Raw genomic sequence first — 26,271 nt, 5'->3', positions numbered from 1 at the left:
TCTTGGCGAATAATGAAAGAACAACTAGAATTTGTAAAGTTAGAAAATAGTACACAAAACATGATAGCATTACTGCATGCAGATCAAGTACTGATATTAGCTGCTAGTGCTGATAGGCTGGTCACATCTTCACCAATGGAGAAAGGCAGGCAGGCAGGCAGACACACACACACACACACACACACACACACACACACACACACACACACACACATACACGCAGAGAGACGATGAGTAAACTTTCTGAATTGGTATCTAATGAGATTCTTGTGTTCAAAATATCCACGGGTGTGCCGCCGGTCTATAGTGTCCAACGGGCACAATATTTCGGCGATCGTACATGTCGCCATCATCAGGTGAACTGACGGACTGAGCTCTTGTGAACGTGCCGGCACGGAGATCCGTACGCTAAGGCTGCTCAGAGGGAACTGGGTTCGGTCGCGGCGGCGGCCGATTTAAATACCCTCCGCCCGCGGCGCGCTCCCTCCGCCGTCCGCACCCCGCGCCACGGTCGCGCGTTGGAACAGATTGCGACGGCGTCTGAGATGACGTCGGTGTGATGGCTCTGTCCGCCGTGGTCGTCACAACTATACGTTTGCTCGATGTACTCTTGATTAACCCGATCGCTGGTCAGACGATGCGTACCGTCGAGGATCGATGCCGTGAACACCAGAGGCACACTCGACTGATGTATCCGAGCAAGTCGGCGGTCGCTGAACATTGTTTGTCGGAAAATCACGCCATGGAGTATGACCGCACGAGGATTCTGGTACAGACGTCGAGATACTGGGACAGCGTTGTTAGAGAGGCCATCGAAATTCGCACCAATGACGGCCTCATAAACCGCGACTGTGGCTATAATCTTAGCAAGGCTTGGGAACCAGCGATCGGGTTAATCAAGAGTACATCGAGCAAACGTACAGTTGTGACGACCACGGCGGACAGAGCCATCACACCGACGTCATCTCAGACGCCGTCGCAATCTGTTCCAACGCGCGACCGTGGCGCGGGGTGCGGACGGCGGAGGGAGCGCGCCGCGGGCGGAGGGCATTTAAATCGGCCGCCGCCGCGACCGAACCCAGTTCCCTCTGAGCAGCCTTAGCGTACGGATCTCCGTGCCGGCACGTTCACAAGAGCTCAGTCCGTCAGTTCACCTGATGATGGCGACATGTACGATCGCCGAAATATTGTGCCCGTTGGACACTATAGACCGGCAGCACACCCGTGGATATTTTATCAAATACGCCGGGAGAAACTCAAGAATCACAGATTCTTGTGTGTTCACTTATTAATGCCTCTGAGCAGTGTACTACATTTATCTGATTGTTTTAAACATAGACTGAACAAAAGTTCTTATAGTACATCAGACGACAATGGGTTTGCTTTCATTGTGGCCTGTCTGTTGCACTTTACTTATCTTTAGGCTACGTGGCCCATTCCCATAAAACACTAATGTCTCAAAGTCTAGAGTGATGCAGCTGTTCTTAAGGAAGATTGCGTCCAGGGTCTCATCGTATGAGTGGACAGAGCACGCCAGCGACATTGACTTGTGGCGGTCGCTGTCGTCCTTGGCCATCTTGAACTTGTACCGGAAGTTGGACGCCCGCGCTGGGTCTCCCATGAGCAGCACAGCCAGGTGCATCTTCCGACGCTCCATACTGAAGCGCCTAACGTAAGCGAAAGTCTCGCCGAAGGCGAATACCGCGTGACGGTAGTCCTGGAAGCAGTCACTCTGGGTGATGCTCTGCCAGAAGTGTGGGAGGTCATGGTTCTTCATGGAGTAGCGGCCAGGGTGCGCCATGGTGACGTGGGAAAGCAGCTGGTCGCGGCGACCCCGCCAGCCACAGACCAGGGGACAGGCAAGCGGCCTGTAGGCGCAGCCAGCTTCGTGGGAGAGCTTCACATGTGCAGGCAGCTTCTGTGGGCAGCCGCGGTTCGAGTAGCTGCAGGGGTACAGTGACGTCACGGACAGTTGTTCGAGCGCCAGGTTCCGCCTCGAGTCGATGCGCATGTCACACGTCGGACACAACTCGTTGCACTTAGTCAGGCAGGACCCACACAAATTGTGACCGTTAGGGCACATAAAGATGGGCGACGCCATGTACTCGTAGCAGACAGGGCACTCGAGAACAGTCTGAAGGTGCCTCTCCAGTTTGCTTGTGTCACCTTTTGTTGTCGTATCAGTCTTGGATACCGTCGACAGGTTACTCCTTTTGGTGTCGCCTCGAACATCCTGGACCAACCGCGCTGGTTTTGGCGGTGGCTTCTTTCCAGTATCTGGGCTTTTGGGGCGTCCAGCGCTTGGGCTCCGTCCATCCATGGCGAGCAACTAGCTCGTGTACATGCCGCTTGATACAGCCAGACAACACCTCGGTTCACATAGGGGGTAGTACCTGCATCAGTTAAACTCCAATTAAAGTATATTACACACTGTTGAAAGTTAATTTGTGACACTGTATTGAATTACAATACTAACTTACAAATATCCATTCATAGACGCTATGCTATCCGATGAGAGAGGAGGAATACATATTAAAAAGTGCAAATATGGAAGATACGAGCAGAACATACAAAATATAAGTGCTAACTATGAGACAGCATTAATAAATTGTCTGCTGTAAATCAGCAACTCTCTCTCTCTCTCTCTCTCTCTCTCTCTCACACACACACACATACACACACACAGAGTAACTAGTTATGTTCTATTGTCTACGTTGTTATTTATCCTGGTAAGTTGAGAACCTTCATATTATCTTATACATCTATCCAAACATCTTCAGTGACTCAGTATAAACAATATGTATAGTAACAAGAAGAAAGGACATACCAACAGTACCATCAACAACAATATACTTTTTGTACAGTTGGGCTCATAGCATGAAATATATCCTTGTATGACATTTTAAATTGAATCTTCCAAGTTTGCTGCTAAAGGTTTTATTTTATTTCGTAGACTAGGCCCATTTCGGCAATGTTGCCATTGTCAAGTACTCCTGCGAATATTACAGTTGGTAAATTTCGTTTACTTTTGCGATATTTGTAAATGGAGTTAATTGTACGTGTATACTGATGTCTCACTGGGCGAGATGTACATAATGCATCACTAAAAAGTTCTTTTGCCAGTTGTCGCTGTTTTTATGATGGTAAAATAAAGTCACATAATAGTTTGACGGCTAGTTAATAGTTCACAAAGTGGTTACAGCTAGTCTGAGTTACAGATAATTTGGTTGTTTGTGTTTCTTTATTTTTTATCTGTTGTCATGTTTCAGAAGGTCAATAAAATTCTCTAGGTAATTTTATGTTTGAAATTCGTCTGTTCGTTTAGTATGTCATATAGATAATTTTTTATGCATATATAAATTTCTAAATATTCTTAAACATTCATGGCGATCCCTTTTGGTATTACGTGTAAGATTGGAAGTGCAGTTCCGATACTGTAGACTTTATGGTTTTGGTTTTTTAAATGCATGAAGAGATGCGATTTATTGTTATCACTATCTGTAGTATGTTCTCTAAATCTGTTGCTAAAATTTCGTCCTGTTTGTTCAAAGTAAAATTTGTTATAGTTGTCGCACTGGACAAATAGAACAAAGCTTTAACATCAGATTTCGAGAACACACTAAGGACAGTGACAACAATCAATCGAGTCTCTTATGCATTTAAAAAACTAAAAACGAAACCATTGAAACCTCCCCATAGAAAAATTTATGAATGACTGTGCTGGTAAACTCCTTACGTTATTTGATTTTCAAACAGCTGAGCAAAACTGAACGTACTCAGACATTTCTCTCTTTAGTTATTCTGATTATCACTAAACTGACACACAATATTTTTAGCGCAACGCAATCTGACTTTAAACCCTAAAAAAGAATAGCCCTGACTAACAATAACCTATACGTTTCATGAATCACTTACCCCACAAAAATCTTCGTTACTCGAACTACTGCAAAACAGCGAGCGCCAATACTGCCAACTAAATAAAGGGTTCTAACTACTGAAGGCTCTAACTACTGATAGGCATAGTTATCAAATGAAAGATTTTTATAGAGAACAAACAATGTATTTACCTTAATAATATTAAAAAGTATCATATATATATATATATATATATATATATATATATATATATATATATATATATATATATATCAGTTCACAATATACACTATTATAAATTTACTCTTTCTGACGAACACACGTCCAGATCGTCCGCTCTCAAAATTCTGCCATGTCGCTCCCCACATCCACCACTGCTGGCGGCTCACCTCCAACTGTGCAACGCTACGCGCTATTCACATCCTGCTGCCCCACACTACAATAGCAAATATTCCAACAATGCAAACCAGCCACAGGCTGCACACAGCACAGTCAGTGATTTTCATACAGAGCGTTACGTGGCGTTACCAACATAAAAGGTAAACACCCTACTTACACCATTATATAGACAGAGGAGACACTGAACTTCAAATCTTAAACATAATACTAAAAGGAGCTGCCATGAACGCAGTGGAAGAACTGAAAATTTATATACACATGGAAAATTATCTGCATGAAATTTTAAACGAACATTACCTAGCAAATTTCATTGCCATTCTGAAACATTACCAAGTAAATTTCATTGCTATTCTGAAACATGGCAACGTATAAAACATAAACAACCAATGACTACACAAACAACTGAATTCTCTGTAACTCAAACAATACCGCTGAGTAGGTATAACCACTTTGTAAATATACAGCATCATTTAGAACCGTCAACTAGCTGTCAAATTGACAAAATGACATATGCATTAAACTCCATATAGAACGAACACAAAAGTAAATGGAATTTACTAACTATAATATTCACGGGTATTCTTGAAAAATGCAGTACTGCTGAAACAGAACTATTGCACGAAATACTATAAAACTACTTATCACTTACTTGGAAGATTTAATTTAAAATAACAATATACTGCTTCTACCACTAATAATAATTGGAGGGAAAGCTGGTTTATGCTCGGATGAAGCTAGATTTACGACAAGACACATAGACGGATGGTTTGTTCTAGAGTCTTATGGGGCAAATGGAGAAGAAGATGGAAAAATATTGTGTGGTGCCTAAGTACAACCGAGATTATAGACATATCGATCTAATATTGCAGCTATGGAATGTTGTGTATTTAATATCTTTGAATAACCTCTCTAAAAATGTTCTATCAGCTGTAGTAGACAGAGGCTTCATTTATATTTATTAATGGTTTATTCTGCTTCAAAATGTGCATAATCGAAGATACAAGCAAGCAATCCCTCCCATGTTCCAGTTAGCGAAAGAATTTGGAAATTTGTGGTAAATTCCTGATGGACCAAACTGCTGATGTTATTGCTCCCTGGGCTTACAAAATACTTACTATGACTTAAACTAATTTACGCCAAGGACAATACGCACACTCATGCCCGAGGGAGGACTCGAGCCTCCGACGGGGGAAGCCGCGCGAATCCTGGCAAGACGCCTCACACCACGCGGCTAAACCGCGCAACTAAAAATTTGGAATGAGACTTTTGCATTGCTATGAAAACAGACATCTGTCCCCACAATAGCAAAAATCGTGATATTGGAGAATTTCGTTGTAACAGTTATTTTATTTATTCCTTTTTGGCCATACTAGATTTGACATCTCGCCCTGTACACTTGACATTCCCCCGGATCACCCGATATACATGTCGTAATAATGCGTCATCTACATTTAGATATATACTCTTCAAATCATTCTACAGTGCATGGTGGAGGGTACATAGTACCAATATTATCCTTTTTCTATTCCATTTCTGTATTGACGGAGGGAAATGTACTGTAAGTCTCTAAATGTACTTTGGCACTTTAATCTCTCTACACTTTTTTTTTCATGAGCGCTACGCGAGATATTCGTTGATGGCAGCACAATGGTCGGAAGTCATCTTCGAATACTGGTTCTCCAAATTTACTAACAGGGTATCGTGAGAACTAAGCCATCTTTCTTCACCCATTTACATCTTACGAGCGTTTCTGTTACACTTTCGTATGGGTTTTGCTGACCCGTTTCGATTGTAGCAACGTCTCTCTAAATTCTCTCGATGTCTGCCAGCATGACCATTTGATAATGATTCCAAGCACTCGAATAATATTCTGGAATTGGCTGCATTAACGTCTTTTACGCTATTTCCTTTGTAGATGCGCAGCATTTTCCAGAGCCCGTACAACAAACTTTTACACATCCTTCACCTAATAGAGATTTTACGAGATCATCCCATTCTATATGGCTTCACATCATTACCCATTAATACCTATGTGATGCGACGTGATAGAGATATTCGCCACTAAGCTTGTAATCAGATACTGTCGGTTCCTTTACCTTTGTAAAGGCATTAGCTTACATTTATCCACATCTGAAAGGAGCTGCCAATCATTACAGCAAGTGGAAATGTTAGCCAGATCAGATCTTTCTGAAGTTCCTTACAACTGTGCAACAATAACACATAGGACAATCAGAAACAGCCTGAAAATTGTTAAAGTGTTGCACAGTAGGGTGTGCTGGGAAACAAACGTTAACGAAAACCTTCGATACGTTGTGCCCTTTGCGAGTCAATTAACAATGAAGTTAACCAATTAGGCTGCAACGCGCCAATTCAAGTGACCCGCCAGATAAAATTAGTGTGAGTTGTTCTTACAGGGGATATGAAAACGCACGAGACGGCTCAGCCTTTGGCTGTTACAAATGTCTGATGAACTTATATCAGACTTTTCTAAGTCCTTTCCGACCTTCTTTATCTAAGGTATGGCTTTGAGTTCTACGTAGGTGCCGGCCGGAGTGGCCAAGCGGTTCTAGGCGCTACAGTCTGGAGCCGCGCGACCACTGCGATCGCAGGTTCGAATCCTGCCTCGGGCATGGATGTGTGTGATGCCCTTAGGTTAGTTAGGTTTAAGTAGTTCTAGAGGACTGATGACCTCAGAAGTTAAGTCCCATAGTGCTCAGAGCCATTTGAACCATTTTTCTACGTATGTCCAACTTATTTGAGCCACATTGTTGGGAATCTGTGGATATGGAAATAAAATTTCAATATTTTCTTCTGATGTGTGCAGCGATTCTTGATGGTTTTTTGGTTGTTTGCCGGGATTGTTGTCTGTATCCATCTTCTGTCCTTTTGGCCCTCGTATTTTTCTAAGAATTTTACGTTCTTCTTATTGGGTACCTTCCAGATCACCTTTTCTGTGAAGTGTAAGCGCTTCGCCAGCGTATAAGACTTCAGGCTTGATAAATGTGCTATGGTGTCTCATGGTTATATGTTTTTTGTTGTAGACACTGCTTATTTTACCATAAGGTCTAATCTTTTGCATACGAATTTTCTCTCTGTAGGTTCAATAATTTCGCCCAAGATTGGATACATGAAATGTGGGAGACTGTCGACTTGTCCATATTTTCTGATCAGTTTTTGAGTAGTCTGTCTTGAGTAGAAGCACTTTTTTTTCTTTTCTTTGGGATATTTGAAAGCCAACTCTTTCACCGCATTCTTCGAGAGTCTGTGTAGCTGCTATTGGCTCGCCGTCTGTTAGTATTGCCAGATCATCTGCGAAATCTAGGCAACAAATCTGGATGTTATTGTTAGACCTGCCAACACGTATAGGTTTCCAGTAGTCTCGGTTTTTAAATAGTTTTTACTACTCTCCGACGGCTTTATCCAAAACCAGACGGATACCGGTTTTGGTCAGAAACTGTTTTTACTCCTTCCCATGAATTTTGCTTTGTACGCTGTGTTGGGCAAACTTTGTTTGATGAGATTTATGGTTTTTGGGGCTAGTTCTTGTTCTTCGAGGACAATAAAAGCGATGCCGATCGATGTAATCATATGCTTTCTTGAAGTTCACAAAGAAGCCTATGATCGGGCTCAGTTTCACAGCGTTTTGTAAATTTTTAAAATGTTTGTACGTTTTGTTTTTAGTGTTATTTTTAAGTTGAATAGTTGTTCCACACAGCTTCTACCAGCGTGAAAGTTGGCTTGGTATTCGCCAATATTGTGACCAAGTTGCTCCTGAACTCTTTAGATGAGCATGCTGACAGAATTTTGTTTGTAACTAGCGGAAGGCAGAGTCCTCGGCAGTTATTTGAATCCGATTTTTTCGCCTTTTTTGTGTGGTGGGAGAACTAGGGCACTTTTCCAACCTTCGGGAAGTTCTTCTCTCTGCCAAATCTCTATCGTGATTTCTGTGAGATCTTTGAGGGAATTTAGTCCAAGATTTTTCAGCAGTATTGCGGTGATACCATTTTCTCCAAAAGCTGTCTTATTCAATGTTCGCCAAGGCAGCCACACTTGCTAACACTCTCCCTATGTTCGTCTTTTGATTATTCGTCGACGATGTAGTACAGTGTCGTTCGGAAATTCAGGAAATCGTTATCTAACTGCTCGTGTACATCGGTTGTTTGTAACACGTCGTGTATGACAATAAAAAGCTGTACATATTTCTGGCTCTTTGAAGAGAGCTCCAGTCAGAAGTTTGATACTTATTTTGTCATTTCATTTCTGACAAGCCATCGAATGCCAATAGAAGTACGTCGTTCCATTGAATAATTGTTTCAAGTTCTCTCAAAAATGCAAATCTCGCTAATATTCAGAATTCAACACCCACAATCCTTCCTTTAGTTTAGGTGACGTTCTGAGAACATATTCTTTTACTTTTTTTTTTTAAAAAAAACTAAGTATCACAACCTGGCGGTGCCCACTGCACTCAGAACATGTAATAGAACTTTTACAGATATAATGCAGGTTTTTCCCTGTTTATACTGTTTGGTATAGAATTTAATTATCTCACACATGCCTTGTGTGTGATATTAACCAGAATTTCTATTTTCTTTAGCACGCAATTCTTTTGTTTATAATTAAGAAGTAAAATGCAGAAGATGAATTATAAATACTGTTTTTATCAATGTGGATAACTTGGACCAGTAAAAACCTAGAAACCCGCGTATAAAATCATGGTCTCGTTATAAGTACTCAAGTAGTATCGTCGATTAAAAACAGTCTTTTGATAACGCACTGCTCACAAAAAGAGTAGAAGACGGGACGCTGGGCAGAAAGGTATGTTTGCGACTAAAGTGAGTTGTACTGTTTATCTATCCTGAAAACTGCTTTGAATAGAATGCTGAGACCGGCAATAACAGCTCATTCGCCTGAAAAAGATATCTGAGAGGATGGAAAAATAGACGAGTGGCGGTATCATCCAAATTTTATGGCTGACTACACGGTCTGTAACTACTGTGTACCGCAAGCAAGGGAAGCTGCAGCACTGATCGTATAAGCTCAAACTGATATTTTATTATTGTATATCGATTTCAATCTCAGAGTGATCATCTTCAGTGCAAGATTAAGTCCAGTGAATACATATAATCATGCACAAAATATAGGTGTTCATAGAGAAGAATACGGCAACTAGTAGGTGAGATTCAAACAACTGTGTACTTCATTGTAACGTTCTGTTTATGCGTCGACTCCGTGTTTTCTCAAAGACCGGGATCAGAGGTGCATTGTGAATTCGACTGCCCATAAAATGATATTAGCCACTGACTTTGAACAGTATAACATGAACATGAAAGCAGCATGAGTTTCCCAGATCCTTAACCAATATTCCTAATGGATGATTAACCACAATTTATTATTTCATTCGTATTTGTAATACACTGATGGAAAAATCGCAGCAACAACAAAATTATTGTAGAGTAAGGAAAGGTATGTAAGAGATTAACATTGCAAGATTAGAGGTAAATGTGAGCGCGATATAAGCCATTTCAAATATGAAATTCTGGTACGTTGATAACCGGTGTAATCGCTGGAATGTGGACTGCAATGATGGAAACGTGCACGCGTTGTGTTGTACAGGTGTCAGATGACAGTCTGTGGATGGAGTTCCGTCCTCGTTGCCCTTGGTCGATCAGTACAGGGACGGTTAGTTTTGGTCGTGGATGACGCTGGAGTTGTCACACCAGGGTGTCTCATAAGTGCTCAATTAGAAACAGATCTGGTGATCGAGAACGCCTAGGCAACATGTCGACACTCTGTAGAGCATGTTGGGTTTCAACAGCGGTATGTGGGCGATCGTGAAAGGCAGCACAATAGGTCGAAGCTTCGCATTGACGTACAAATTTGCTGTCAGGGTACGTGGAATCACAGCAAGAGTGTTCCTGTTGTCACACGAAATCGCACCCCAGACCGTAACTACAGGGTGTATGTCCAGTGTGTCTAGCACGCAGACAGGTTGGTTGCAGGTCCTTAACTGGCGTCCTTCCAAACAAAACACGGCTATCACTGGCTCCAAGCAGAAGCAGCTTTCATCAGAAAACGCAACAAACCTCCACCCTTCCCTCAAAAGAGCTCCCGTTTGACACCACTGAAGTCGCAAATGGCTGTGGTTTGGGGTCAGTGGAAAGCACGTTCTAGGGCTTCTGGCTCGGAGCTGGCTTGAAGTAATCCATCTGTAACCATCCGTTGTGTCACTGTAGTGCCAACTACCGCTCATATTATTGCGGCAGATGCGGTACGATACGCCAGACCCGTACACCGAACACGATGGTCTTTCCACTCGGTAGTGTCACGTGGCCGTCCAGAGCTCCGTCTTCTTGCGCTCGTACATTCTCGTCACCATCGCTGCCAGCAATCATGTACAGTGGTTACGTTCCTGTTAAGTCTTTTTGCAATATCGCAAATGGAACATCCAACCATTCGTAGCCCCACTACACGACCTCATTCAAACTCAGATAATGGCTTCTTTGTCGCCTTCTTCTTCTTGACTAAAATCAACTCCCCACATTTAATCACAGATGTAGCTAACGGTCACAACTATTAGATGTATATTTAAAGCAAACCTGATTTGCATCCTGATAGTGGTGCTACCAGCGCCATTCTTACGTTACTTTCTGATGCAGAAACATGCCAACCAACTCCTGTTTATGTCGCACGACCTCTTTTTTTGTGTTTTTTTTCCATCAGTGTATTTAGTAAGTTCTGCCACGGTGAAGGGCTGGACGTAAGCATGGAGTCACGAATATTGTTAGTAACTTGTTTAATACTGCATTGAAATTTTAATACGAGGTTTCAAAGACACTGCAATTGTGTTCTATGCCTATTACTATAATGTGTATATGCGGTCATTAGATAAGTAGTTTGGGCTCAACAGTGTGTGACGTAAAAGAGAGGTTTTACGCACTAAAGGAAAGGGTTGGGTTGTTTCGGGGAGAAGACCAGACAGCGAGGTCATCGGTCTCATCGTATTAGGGAAGGACGGGGAAGGAAGTTGACCGTGCCCTTTCAAAGGAGCCATCCCGGCATTTGCCTAGAGCGATTGAGGGAAATCACGGAAAACCTAAATCAGGATGGCCGGACGCGTGATTGAACCGTCGTCCTCCCGAATGCGAGTCCAGTGTGCTAGCCACTGCGGCACCTCGCTCGGTAAAGGAAAGGCCCAAGAGGTGTTTCATCAGTGAGCTTCCGTCCATGTTGAGAATGGATTTTTGTCGAGAGGCTGTGAAGGCCAAAGAGCCACCTGCAAGTGAAATAGGCTACAATTTTTCCAGACTTGTAATAATTTCGTGAGCTCTAATTATGGACTAACTTTTCACGGAACAGAATATTTTACTGAGTTTTTTTTGTGACTGACTTTTGTTCGAATACTCCAATTGTCACATTACTGACGGCATTTGAGGTGGTTGTCAATTCTGAGCATTTACTTCTGTTGACATTTAGTCACTGAAGAACCAAAGAAACTGGTAGACCTGCCTCTGAGCCCCCTCGAGCACGCGGAAATGCCGCAACACGACGTGGCATGGACTCGACTAATGTCTGAAGTAGTGCTGGACGGAATTGACAACATAAATCCTGCATAAGGCTGTCCATAATTCCTAAGAGTACGAGGGGCTAGACATCTCTTCTGAGCAGCAGGTTGCAACACTTACCAGATATGCTCAATAATGTTCACGTCTGGGGAGGTTGGTGACGAGCGGAAGTGTTTAGACCCAGAAGGGTGTACCGGGAGCCGTTCTGTAGCAATTCTGGACGTGTGGGGTGTCGCATTGTCGTGCTAGAATTGCCAAACTCCATTGGAATGCACAATGGACACGAATGGATGCAGGTCATCAGACAGGATGCTTACGTACGTGTCAACCTGTCAGAGTCGTATCCAGACTTATCAGGAGTCCCATATCACTCCAACTGCACACGCCTCACACCATTACAGGGCCTGCACCAGCTTGAACAGTCCCCTGCTGACATGCAGCGTCCATGGATTCATGTCTGCTCGAACTGCAGAAGTTAATCAATCTGTAATTGTTTTTATTTGAATTCACGAATCTATGTGAAGCCACCGTTCTCAAATGTGTAAACCTTATTTAATAAGTAGTTATTTGGTTTGAACTTTACTTATCTAATTTAACCAACATCATTATCCTAGGGGATTGTCTTCAGTTGTTTCACATGCTTCGCAATATATATTTCGTGGTTCCGTACCGCAATCGGTAAAAAGTAAAAACGGAACTCTTACAGGATATCTCTGTGGTTGTCTGTCTGTCAGGCTCCCTCTCTATCTGACTGTTATAAACCCTTTTCCTCAGGAACAGGCAGACGTGTCAAATTGAAATTTGCATCTTGTACTAATGTCTATGGCTCCTTGGTGGTGTAAAAAATTGAAGCTTCGAAGTCACTTAAAAAATGGTTCAAATGGCTCTGAGCACTATGGGACTTAACATCTGTGGTCATCAGTCCCCTAGAACTTAGAACTACTTAAACCTAACTAACCTAAGGACATCACACACATCCATGCCCGAGGCAGGATTCGAACCTGTGACCGTAGCAGTCGCGCGGTTCCGGACTGCGCGCCTAGAACCGCTAGACCACTTTCTGCACTGTTGGTCTTTAGATCACACTGTCACTGTGAGTCAACCGATTGGAATGTTCGATACTGACATAAAACAAACTCTTAACTCTTGCACACATACACACACACACACACACACACACACACATACACACACACACACACACACACACACAGACACAGAGTGAGAGAGAGGGAGGGAGGGAGAGAGAGAGAGAGAGAGAGAGAGAGAGAGAGAAAGAGATAATTAATTGTTTTAATTTGTCTTTTATACCGTAAACAGGTGCAAGTTCAAGACTACATCCTAACATGAACGAAGTAAGTTTGACTAATACCAAATTATTAAAAATAAAAGGCCACAGCATGTTGCTACTTTGGGGAAGACATTAGGAGACTCCATACAGTACAATAAAGAACGGCGTAATTCTGTTTAAAACAAACACAAATATACGTTCCATGTAAACCGAACTTGCACAGTTTAGTCAAAAAATAGAGAAGATTCAGATACAACCCTTCAATATTCACAACTTTGACGAGTGAATCATACAATCACACATGCTGTGACTATCGAAGTATTTGGACACGGTGGTGTCTCCCTCTCGCTGGAATGTGGGGGTTTCTGGGTAGAATATTCTTATTATCAATGCTTTCAAACATCTATATTTAGACCCTAGTGGGGAAAAACTGGAATTTTCTTTGCAGTCGTCAGTGCCATTCACATCATCCTACACTTAAAATTAATAAACCATGTATAGTTCTGACGGTTATGACGCTTGACAAAGAAGAACAGTAGTGTCGTGATCTTCGCCATATTCAATTAACACACTATGTTGTGTCAACAATTCGAAATACTGAAACAAGTGAAGGTCCACAATGAACTTGATCATTTACTGTACCTGACTTTTTTAAACTCTCAAAACAATCAAATGATAGTCTTGTTAAATGGAATAAATGGTCATAAATAGATAGTGAATTAAGTAGAACAGTACTAAATTGTCAATGACAACGGCGACACTTTCTAAAAAGCAGTTGCAAAATTCTCGCACATATCTTTTGTGTTTATGAGAAATATATGTAAAAATGTCCTTTGCCAGCAAACTTTTCAAGGCATTTAGTAGCGTTTTTGCGAATTGTTTACAGCAAGTATCGAAATACATCGTAAGTCGCCACAGAGTTTCATCGTGCTATAAACACCACAGTTGTTTCAGTATCTCAGAAATACAGTAAAAATATTAAATTTCCCTAAGTTAAGTCATTCTGCAAAATAATTCTTTAAAATAGTGAAGTGGTTCGTTACTGTGAACTGAACGAAACTACCTTCATGTGACTAATAACAAAGCACACGGTCATCACTGTAGCTCTATCTCTCACCTGCAGAATGTTTACGCTATCAACTGAAACAACAAAATGGCGGCCTCAGGCGGTTGAACTCCGCGACAGCTGCGAACACAGTGGACTGCGGCGGTTCCGCTGTCACAGATAAGCACTATCTTCAAAAGCGCTTCAAGATTCTCGGTATCGATAAGGCGCAGCGACAGGATAGTCACTTTTGTAACTCATTTAGCCAACAGGGATTAGCAGGTCCGAGTAGCTTATATGGATGGCACCGAGATGCTCAATTTGCTTTTTTTTTCCATTCCCCACTATGTTGCTTATATAACGGCTGGTACAATAAAGAAATTATAGAGGATGCGACAGTCCTAAACAGCTTTCGAATTTCAAGTTTTCGAGTAGTAGCAAACGTTGAGTAAAAGTGGGGAAAAAGCTAGAGAAAACGGGTTTTTCAGGCAGAAAGGCTATTTAGAGACAGGGAGTTCATTTAAATATGCCAACTTCGTACCAAGAATGTGGATCGATTACTATCAATGGAGAACGATGACTCCTGCTACAGATAATGGCGCATCTCAACATCATGTGACGAAAGGTCGTTCCCCTTATACATTTCTGTAGTTTCGAAGGAGCCTCGAGCCCGTGATGCAGTTGCCACTTTACCGCCGAAGATGTCACTCGCAGTCGGAGACGGAACGTCGGGGAATAGTTCTTTATATTCACCACGCACTCTGAGCTCGGAAATTTTAAATAAGTAAACACCAGTTGCGAAAACATAGATTATTAGGCACATTGCACTTTACCCGTCCTTTGACGTGCTGGAACTGATCAAACTTGTCTTCATCCAGAGCTCACGTAATAGCAGACAACCATTTTCGTGGTGGATATTATCATCTGTATAAAGAAGACCGGCTCTCTGAGACGCGTATTCTGCAGCTCGGGTGAAACGTAAACTTCTCCACATCATTCCTGTATGAACAGGATGTGCCTTAATTAACGGTGAAAACTGGCACCTGTGAAAGTATAGGACGATGGAAACAAAAGTATTCCAGTAAATATGGGTTGCAAACGAGCTGTTTGCCAGGTAGACCTAATTAAGAATGTGCCGTTTCGAGCGTCCAGTGACATCCCTGTTCCTAGTCTAGAATATGATGGAATACCTTCCAGGGCTAAATTCTTGCCAGTCTTTACGAAAAAAAAACAAAAATACAAACTAACGCTACAAGAAATTTTCCATAAAAACAATTTTTCCCTTAAACCGTGGAAAAAAACTGAGACAATAACATACTTGGACTGTAAAAGTATGTGAACATTCTCACAGTTTATAGATGTATGCGTTATATATTTTACTGTGGAAAGATAAAAGTATAGCGAGATAAAAAATAAAATATTGTAATGGGTATGAAACTGTTTCACCTGTGTAAGGAAGAATGTCATCGCTGATGAATTTGCGATCTGTTGGACCTCGTAGAAACTGCCAGTGAGAAAGTTGTTGAGGAAACTATAAAAAAAAGTGGTAACATCTGACATGCCATTATTGTATCGTGTCACCTATTAAAGCAATTCATTTATGGGAGACTCCTTGCACGGCAGCGTGTGAGTACTTGTATGGCGCTACCAGGATTTTTATTATGACGATCCTCGTGTCGGCCACTATGGCCGAGCGGTTCTAGGCACTTCAGTACGGAACCGCACTGCTGCTACGTTCGCAGGTTCGTATCCTGCCTCTGACATGGATGTGTGTGATGTCCTTAGATTAGTTAGGTTTAAGTATTTGTACTTCTAGGGACTGATGACCTCAGATGGTAGATCCTACAGTGATTACAGCCATTTGAACCATTTTTTTGAACGGCCATCGTAATAGGACTGACAATATTCCCTACTGCCCGATTTGTTTTATTTGCAGCTGCTACAGCACCGATCAACCCCAAACCAGGTGTATGCTGCAGAAACGTAACTGCAATTGTACTGTTTCCAATGGAGTCGAGCTAATATACTTGGTTGGTGCAGAAGTTCTAAGCGTATTTCCCTAAGTTTAACAACAGGTATACAGAATAGACTGGGGGACTGATGACCTTCGCTGTTTAGTCCCCCTTAAACATCCCAACAACCACCACCACCACCACCAGAATAGACTTCCGTCATCAATAATACATTTTCCTTCAGTATTTACAACAATCTGCCAACGCTGGGGTAACTTTTCGACTCCGCGACTGTAGAAGCCACATGGTTCAGAGGCGAGGAACTCGTCGAGCCCTGTTCGGAGCGAGTTTTCATCCGGAAAGAAAGTTTCGTGAAAGATGTTCGATAAAGAAAGGAAAAAGCTAAAATCTTTTGGCGGAACACCAGGTGAATGAGAAGGGTGTGAAATAACTTCCCAACCCATCTACTGTGTAGTCTTTCTTGTCATTCTAGTAGAATGTGAGCGGGCGTTAACGTGGAGTAGCATCACTTCACGCAGTCTTCCTGGTAACTGTTCTTGGACTGTGTCTAGAAGACACCTTACTTGTTGACAGTAAATTTCAGCATGGTAACACCACAGCGAAGCAATTTGTAGTACACCACACCGTCGCTGTTCCATCAGATGCGTAAAATTATCTTTTGTGGGTACACACAGGTCTTTGAAAGGGGAATTTCTTTTCTCTATGTCAGCATAAAGATACCATTTGTCGTCGTCAGTAACGATCCAGAATAGGGATGGTCAGTGTTGCTCGCGAGCCAATCGATGATGAACAAACAGAGATGCATATATGGCCACTTGTTGATTTTTGTAATTTTGGGTTAGACCATGGTGTACCTATACACCTGATTTTTGAACCTTCCTCATTGCATGTAAATGTCCCACGATGGTACAATGATCACGGTGAAAGTGATTATTAGTTTTTGTTGTACGGTAATGTATAGTTATATTTACTAAGTTAAACTCGTGATTAGGGACACAGATAAGCCCGTATTTAAGTTCGTAAGTAATCTTCAAATTCTTGAAAAGTGATCTGCAATGCGAAAGTTAGAAATGGAACACTAAACTGTGTACTGCAACGCTCGTGCCGTGAGTACAGTCTATTATGTTTAATTTAAGAAAAGCGAGAAAAATATGAAAATAACCACCAAAAATGCCCTGCCTGTAAAATATGTCACTGCTGAAATGTTAATTTTGTTACACGTAAATTATAAACGGGCTACCTGTTTGCACAATGAATAAATGCTTTTCTGCTGCTGTCTCCAAACTACTGAGGCTGGTGCTGCTACATTAGTTGAAAAATAAAAATTCAGACTACTAGTAACGCAATGTGAAATGTATGCTTTAAACTATAGAGGCAACCACAAAAATTCTGTGCAAACAAATCTCATTACTGCAATAATCATTGATACTGATACTGGTACTGATAAACTCAGGACAGTAAAATTATATAAAAAAATAAAGAGAAGAATGCTGACTGGTGGAGAAACACTAATGTAACGGTATTAATAAAACTTCATATCACCAAGGAAAAATATTTTAACACTTGAAATATTAAAAATTCACTTTACATTAATAGTGGAAAAACCTGAACAGATTCTCTTTACTTTCTGTGCTATCCATCTTTGAAGAAAAATCAGCAAATCACACATTGATACGTTACCATGAAAATCTCCAGTTCTTAATTCCTGGTCAAATTAATTACTAGCTTGGTTGTCTCGGCAAATGTACTATTACAGTACCTGCTGAAGCCTTCTGATGGAATTTACAAAATATCTCTTCCTAAATGAAAAATAATAGAAGAAAATTATTGCTGACACACAGCACGGCCTAAACACTTCTTACTCCATCTCAAGATACAACTCGACTCCTCCTCTCACTCTCTCCAAACTGCACTCCACTCACAACCAAAGGTTCTACTAACAGTCTCTCGCAGGGCAACATCTTTGGCAGAGATGTTGCCCGCAATTACTCAGATGCTATTGGAAGCTTTACTTTTCCACGTGACATCCAAAATATTACCGAAATTAAAATTTTCTGTATAAAACAAAACCCCTACAACAATTCATCATATTTGCCAGTTCTCGAGTACACTGATGTGGATTATTCTAGATTAATACTCTGACGTGGTTACTTTCGTTAAGCTTGGAAGTAAAACAGGTTCTTTTGCATTTAAATAATCGAAATTCACGGTCTAAATTGTGCAAAGTAGATAGAGCTCTGAGAACCGCCTCCTTCAATCGCAACGTCACAACCGCCTCTCTGGTGCCTCTACCTTTCCGAAAGTAAAACTGATCGTTACCTAACAGTTTTTCAATTTCCTTTTCTCTGTATATTATTCTTGTCAACTTCTGGCTGTGCGATAGTTTTCGTACTTATCTTCCCTTGCTGTCGTAGCGGTGTTGATGATATTTCACGAGAATGCTATGGTATATCGACAGTCTCATAAATTGTGTACACCTGCTGGATTAGAATTTTGTCTTCCACTTTCCCCAACTATTTAAGAAATTCTTATGGAATATTATTTATCCCTTCTTTCTTATTTGATCGCCAGTCTTCCAACCTCTGTTAAACTGGCTGTAATACTAGATCGTTTTTATCTTACTTATCGACTCCATTCCTTCTTCTGTTATGTCATTAGACAAGTCTTCCCCGGCGTAGAAGATTTTGAAATATTTACTGCAGCCAACCGCTCTCTACTTCGCGTTTAAAAGTGAAATCCCCATTGCACACATTATATTGGCGCTCTAGCTTTTGACTTCACCGAAGCTTATTTTGATATTCTGAATCATTCTTTCTGACGAGATTTTTCCTGTAGCTATTTCGCCTTGCCTTCCCTGCACTTCCCGTTTATTTCATTCCTAAGTACCTTACATTGATCTATGCGTGTCTTATTTCTTTCGTTGATCAGTTAAAGTATTTCATATGTTACCCAAGGTTTCTTCAGAGTTAAACACATTCCACTTAAGTTTGTATGTCATGCTGTCTGTCTTGTCCTTCCATCTAGCTACAAACGTTCAGTATTTTGTAGGTGGAAGCAACGTGCTGCCTTTAACAAACACTTCCTTATCCTCAATTCTTGCTGGTCTTTTTCTATTACTGCTGCGCCTTCTCAAACTACTTTTTTGTAGAACTGCATATAAGAAAGTCAAAGGTAATGGTGCTGTTCGACCAGAATATCTCGCGGCACAAGCCATGGCCGCTTCCCTGGCTTCGTGTCGCCATCCACCGAGCATCGGCAACAATTCAGCGTACTCGTTGAAGGTAGGGCAGCAGCTATTCAGATTCTCAGCTTTCTCAGAAGTGACGTCAGCATGATGTGTACGTGTCCAGCAGCACATTTCGAGTAAGCAGTGCGTGACACTGACACCAGCTACTCCAGTGTGTGTTTGGACCCTCGCAACGCAGAAAGCACAGCTAAATATTTCACTCGCAGCAATAATTTAAGCTGTCCTCATAGGTTCCTGCCTAACCACACTCTGGGAAATCGCGACGTATCCAGAGGAAACAGCAAAATATTTGCGACAAGCAAGAAATATAAATGTCCTTGCTATTCGTTTTTCTCTTCCAGAAATTCCATATTTCGTTTGCTAGTCAGACAGAAGTCCCAAAATCGAAGAAGCTCATTCCCGAGCGGGCGCGCTCTTACATGTAAATGAAATAGAATATTGTAGAACACACTTGTATTAGATGCATGACGAAGTCCCAGAATTTGTTAAAACGTTCAAGTGTATAGTAAGACGCAAAGCTACTTCCTTCTACTCGATCATTCACGTCCTTAACAACTATGCTACGACGAAAACATGGACGTTTGGACTTAAGTGATTTTCTTCATACTATCTCTTGATGGCTTTTACAGTCGTTGTGTCTTTAACTGGGATCTGATTATAAGAGTGTGTTTGCGATAAACCTTCTTGCCCCCTTGCCTTGAAACTGCATACCGCAATAATACGAAAACAGCGAATAACACAAAACAGCGAAATACGACGAACTCAACGTGGCTTCCGTCGCACTGAGTGGCACGTCAGTTTGACGTAACTTCCCAGTAAGCTGAGTGTGAACCGTTTCTCCCTTGAACTTATATGCTATGTGTATTCCAAGTCAATATGTGTGGCAAACCGAAAGTCGTCTGTCTGTGCATTCCAAAGTACCTTGTAAACGGCATGGTACTGATACACTCTACAAACTTATCGAGAGTGACTTAGAACAGCGCATCTATGAAGCTTGTCGTTTCGTGACAGCAGAAGCTTTTTATCTCATTCACAGGTCGTACAGAAGGCGTACTGAGTTTGCGATAGTGAAACTGCCACTCGTTTGAAATCTGCCTTGAACGACCATTTCGGCAGCAGAAGATGCGCCTATACACAGACAGTTACGTACGGCATGTTGCATCCACCCCTAAAACCACGGAGTTTCTATAAATAAAATTCGTAGATATTTGATTTGAATTGCTTTTTACACGTTTGGTTTAAATACATGGATTGCATGACAGAAAAAATAATGTTCTAACTCTCTGGGGAATACCTAAATAAACTGCACTGATGAAAAAAGTCGCAACACCACGAAGAAGTTGTGCGACATACACGAAAGTTGGTAGCCGTGTTTCTGCGTCTGAAAGATGATGTCTACTCAGATTTCACGCCAACCGTATAACAATGGCATTATTAGCGCCAGTATGAGGATGTAAATCAGATTTGCTTTAAATACACGCTGTAACGGTCTCGAGGATTAGGTACGTGGTGAGTTGACGTTAGGAAGAATGCGTTTAAGGCGATAAAGACGCCATTATCAGCACCTCACTGAGGTTGAATGGGGTCGTGCAGTTGGACTACGAGTAGCCGGATGTATCTTCTGAGATGTAGCAGAAAGAGTTGGCAAGAACGCAGTCACTGAACATAATTGCTGGCAGCGGCGGTCTCTAGAATGTACGGTCGCAAAAAGACCAGGCTCCAGACGATCACGTGGTATTACCGAGAAGGAAGACCATCGTTTACAGCGTATGGCTCTGGCGCAACTCACTGCATCGACAGCAGCAATTTGAGCAGCAGTTGGCACCGCAGTGACACAACGAACTGTTACAAATCGGTTACTTCAAGGATAGCTCCGAGCCAGATGCCCTGTAGCGTGCATTTCACCGACCCACAAACCACCGCTATTTGCGAATTCAGTGGTGTCAAGCGAGAGCTCATTGGAGGGAAGGGTGGAGGTATACTGCGTTTTCTGATGAAAGCTGGTTCTTCGTCGGTGCCAGTGATGACCATGTTTTCCTTAGAAGGGGGCCAGTTGAGGACCTCCAACTAACCTGTCTGCGTGCTATACGCAGTGGACCTACACCTGGAGTTATGGTCTGTTGTGCGATTTCGTATGACAGCTGGTCAACTCTGATGGTTACCCCATACAACCTGACTAGAAATTTGTACCTCAATATGGCGAATCGACCTGTTGTGCTGCCATTCAGAAGCAGCATTCCTTGGAGCCTTCCAACAGCATAACGCTCCACTGCCTACTGCTGTCGGAACCCAACACGCACTACATGGTGCCTACATGTTTGGCCTGTTCGATTACCAAATCTGTCTGGAATCGAGCACACACGGGACATCATCGGACGCTAACTCCGGCGTCATCCACAAACAGCATTAATCGTCTCTGGTCTGACCGACCAAGTGTTACAGGCAAGAAATTGCAGCCATCCAACAGACATCCAGCATCTGTGCAACACAACTCACGGGCGTTTGCACGCTTGCATTCAACATTCTGGTAGTTACTTTGGTTATTAATGTACCAGCATTTCACATTTTCAATGGCTTCTCTCACGTTAACATTAACCTGTGATCGTGCAACGTTACGGCAGATACCTGCAAATTCATTTTTGCATTGTGTAGTTGGCGTCGCCCCAAACAATTCAATTACTGGTCGTCGTGTCTTTCATGTGACCCCCAGTGTCAACGGAAGGCATCAATTTGTTTCTCACTACAAACAAAAATATTTTTAAATCGTTATTTTATATGTTCATTCGATAGAGTACGCCCAGATTAGTCTATACCGATATTTGTTTTATTAGTATGTGTTAACAGGAAAACTAAAACACGAAGCATAAACAGCAATCCATCAGAGACACAGTAGCGCTGTATGCTTGGCTGTAGCAATCAGTGCGAGTCAGCGCAGTGTAGTCGCTGGTGGAGTACCGGTTCTCCGGTTCTCCATAGAGCTCTACTGTCACTGTTAATACGACTAATCTCGGACCAATCTATCGAATTCACATGAAAAATCCCACTTTAAAAATGATTTTGTTTGTAACGCGAAAAAAAGCGACGCTTTCCATCGACCCTGAGCATCACATACGAGGGTTGTCCAGAAATTAAGATCCGATCGGTCGCGAAATGTAAACCATAGGGAAAATCCGGTAAAGCTTTGCACAGATGTGTTGGGCAGTGTCTCTAGTACGCCCGTCGATCGTGTCGCGTCGCTCTTTTCGTTTTTGAATGAACAGTGACCATGTAAAGATGCGTAGAGAATAGTGTCTCCGGCCAAGTATGCGGGCCCGGTTAGAGATTTCGCCTGTGTCATGCAACCCTCGTAACACAACTGTCGAGCAGTTCCTTCTTCATGCCAATTCTCGGTCGCACACTGCAGGGGCAATGAAGACGTTCCTGCAGCGTTTCTGATGAGAAGTGTATGATCACTTACAGTGAAGTCCGTAATTGGCTCCCCCTGAGTCTCAGCTCTGCAGGCTACGGAGACAAAATTTTTCCACAGACAACGAGCTGCAGACCAGTGCAGATAACTGGCCAAAAGCACAGGAGGCTGGTTTCTATGCCGAGGATATTGGAAAGTTGTAACAACACTACGACAAAACTCGAAGCTGGAGCGGCGACTATGTAGAGAAGTAGGTGGAAGGTGTACCTAACTGTTGCAAACAAAGCGTTTATGGAACTTCCTGGCAGATTAAAACTGTGTGCCCGACCGAGACTCGAACTCGGGACCTTTGCCTTTCGCGGGCAAGTGCTCTACCAACTGAGCTACCGAAGCACGACTCACGCCCGGTCTCACAGCTTTACTTCTGCCGGTATCTCGTCTCCTGCCTTCCAAACTTGTTGGTAGAGCACTTGCCCGCGAAAGGCAAAGGTCCCGAGTTCGAGTCTCGGTCGGGCACACAGTTTTAATCTGCCAGGAAGTTTCATATCAGCGCACACTCCGCTGCAGAGTGAAAATCTCATTCTGGAAAGCGTTTATGGGTTTCACTGTGGCTTCCATTTCGCGACCGATCGGAACTTACTTTCTGGACAACCCTCGTAGGAGACGTGATGGGCACTTGTGCAATAATGAAATTGCAAATACTTGCTGGAACGCCAGAGGAAATGCCCCTGGCGGCTTTTAGGAGGCACACCCTATATGTAGATACTGACAACAAAGTGTGTTGCGGATACAGTTAGTAGTAAAGTCATAACAAACTAAAACGTCAGACCCGATGTTGAAGTTTTCCCGCACGCCATTTTAAGCAGAAACTAGTTCCTCACGTATTTGAAAAAAGCCTAAACAATAGGTGTACAATGATATACATTCGCGGGTTCATTCAATTGTGCATTGATCAGCCAGATCATTACGACCACCAACCTACTATTGATATAAACCCGTCCAGGCGATAATAGCGTCACCTGGCGAGGAATGACTGCTGGTAAGACACACGCACGACGAATGCAGTATCAGTGAGCGTGCTGTCTGCTGTCCGTGTGTAGTATGCGGTTTATCTGAGTTTGAGCGAGGACAGATTGTAATGGCCCGGAGGTTCGGCACTGGCATTTCGGAAACGGTACCACTTGTCGGGTGTTCAAGGAGTGTGGTGTGATGAGTGCCTTCAACACGTGGCGAAACCACGGTGAAGCCACGTTCAGACGTCGTAGGATGGGCAGCCACCCCTCATTACAGATGTAGGACGTCATAGGCTGGGCAGAATAGTAAAACGCGACAGGCGGCGAACTGTGGAGCATTTGCATCACACTTTAATGTTGGGCTGAGTACAAGTTGGTCTAAATACACAGTACACCGAACACTCCTAACGATGGGCCTCCACAGCCGACGACCCATGCATGTGCGAATGTTAACACCACGACATCGGCAACTACGACTGAAATGGGCACGTGACGCTCGGCACTGTACGCTGGCGCAGTGGTCTGATGAATCCTGATACCTTCTTCATCATGCTGATGGCGTGAATCCGTCGCCTTGCAGGGGACCAGCTCCTTGACGCCTGTACTGCGGGACGGAGACAAGCTGGCGGCGGCTCCACTATGCTCTGGGATACATTCACCTGGGCATACACTGAAGCTAGTTCAAGACACCGTGACGGCCAAGGAGTATCGCACACTGGTTACAGACCACCCTTCATGGCGTTCATGCTTCCCTGTGGCAGTGGCATTTTTCAACAATACAATGCGCCATGTTATAAGGCCAGGAGTGTGATGATGTGGTCTGAGGAGTGTAGTATTGAGTTCTAACTGATGTGCTGGCCCTTCTACTCACCAGATCTGAACCCGGTCGAAGACATTATTCTGGGATGTGACTGAACGTGGGATCAAAGCTCATCACCCGCTCCCCAGAATTTACGGGAATAAGGTGACTTGTGCGTGCATATGTGATGCCAGGTGTCTCTAGCAACCTACCAACGCCTCACTGCTTACATGCCCCGACGCGTCGCCGTGGATATACCGGTTTCTTTGTAAGTGGTCATAATGTTCTGGCTGATCAGTGTAAATGTGAATATTGTGTGAAAACTGTCTTGCGAATGGAGTAAGTAATAAAGAAGTAATAGGGTAAAACATCACGTCTGACGCTAAAATTTTGCTGCATGAGCAGCGAAAATGTAGTAAGTAATAAACTTTTGCCTTTTCATCATTTTGAGTGGGGTGTTACCGATAAAATGTTTTGTAAATGTTTGAAATCGTGTGTAAAGTTTGTTCTTAAATACCAGATGAATGAAGTCCGAATATCTGTGGGCCATCAGTTACGCCACCTCAAAACAAATACACAGTTTCTAATCAATAATGATCTGAAAGGCAAGTGTGATTCCGTCACCCTGGTATCGATATACGACAGGAGAAACTTCAAAGCACTTCTGATGGTGGGAATGAATAACTGGGGGTATAGTTCACCACAAAAGGAACAGAATGTAACCAAGAAGGAAGTTTAATCACAATTCTTCATCGCTTTTGAGTGTGTAATATTTTAATGTTTCAGCCATTGTTACAGGCGATCTTTGGTTCAGAATGGTTCAAATGGCCCTGAGCACTATGGGACTGAACATCTGAGGTCATCAGTGCCCTAGAACTTAGAACTACTTAAACCTAACTAACCTAAGGACATCACACACATCCATGCCCGAGGCAGGATTCGAACCTGCGAAGGTGGCAGTCGTGCGGTTCCGGACTGAAGCGCCTAGATCCGCACGGCCACCTCGGCCGGCAGGCGATCTTTATCGGGGTGATAACGTATACCTGCAATAACTGTCGAACATTGGAATATCTCACGCTATGATACGACCACAGTATAAGAAGAATTTCATTAGAAAAGATTGGGAAAAGAACACAGACCAAATAGTCATTTTTGTTCATTCTGTTTCGTTGTTTTTAAGTTACAAAAATCATATTTCAGTTTTCATTCTCGACTACACCTTCTGTAAAATGAAAGACCTTTTGAACAGAAAAAGTTATCATTTACTAGTCTATAAATATCAGTCATATGCCGATACAACTTACATTAAAATATATATGTTAACTGTTGTCAAGCATGTGTATTGCATTTATCTCTGTTATGATCTTTGGAACATATGTCAAAATATGTAGTTAATTACGTATTATCAACATAATCGAACTATATTATATTATTATTTGTTCTATGAGGAATCCAGTAATTAACAACAACAAGCAAATTTACACCAGGACTCAACAGTTTTATAGAACTTTAGCTACTGGGGTAAGATATCATGTAAGGCAGTCTGAATTCTTTATGACACAGAAACATATATTAAAATATATGGCTGAACACTAGGTAGGTAATCCATCATTTCTGTATGTCCACAATAATACTACAGACATTACATAGGAGATTCAGG

General features: G+C 42.5%; 1 protein-coding gene across 1 annotated transcript; it reads right to left on the bottom strand.

Moving 5' to 3' along the window:
* Nucleotides 1–1,329: 1,329 nt before the first annotated feature.
* LOC126235916 (E3 ubiquitin-protein ligase SIAH1B-like) lies at nt 1,330–14,313 on the bottom strand. The gene is made up of 2 exons (XM_049944873.1): nt 14,246–14,313; nt 1,330–2,393 (listed from the first exon to the last, which is right to left on the bottom strand). The coding sequence occupies exon 2, from the start codon at nt 2,318–2,320 to the stop codon at nt 1,364–1,366; it is 957 nt and encodes a 318-aa protein (XP_049800830.1). The 5' UTR covers nt 2,321–2,393; nt 14,246–14,313; the 3' UTR covers nt 1,330–1,363.
* Between the last annotated feature and the right edge of the window lie 11,958 nt (nt 14,314–26,271).

Source organism: Schistocerca nitens, chromosome 2, assembly GCF_023898315.1.
Source record: "Schistocerca nitens isolate TAMUIC-IGC-003100 chromosome 2, iqSchNite1.1, whole genome shotgun sequence".
Lineage (NCBI taxonomy): Eukaryota > Metazoa > Arthropoda > Insecta > Orthoptera > Acrididae > Schistocerca > Schistocerca nitens.
Note: the sequence above shows the minus strand (reverse complement) of the source record. Positions and strands in the feature narration are given on the sequence as shown.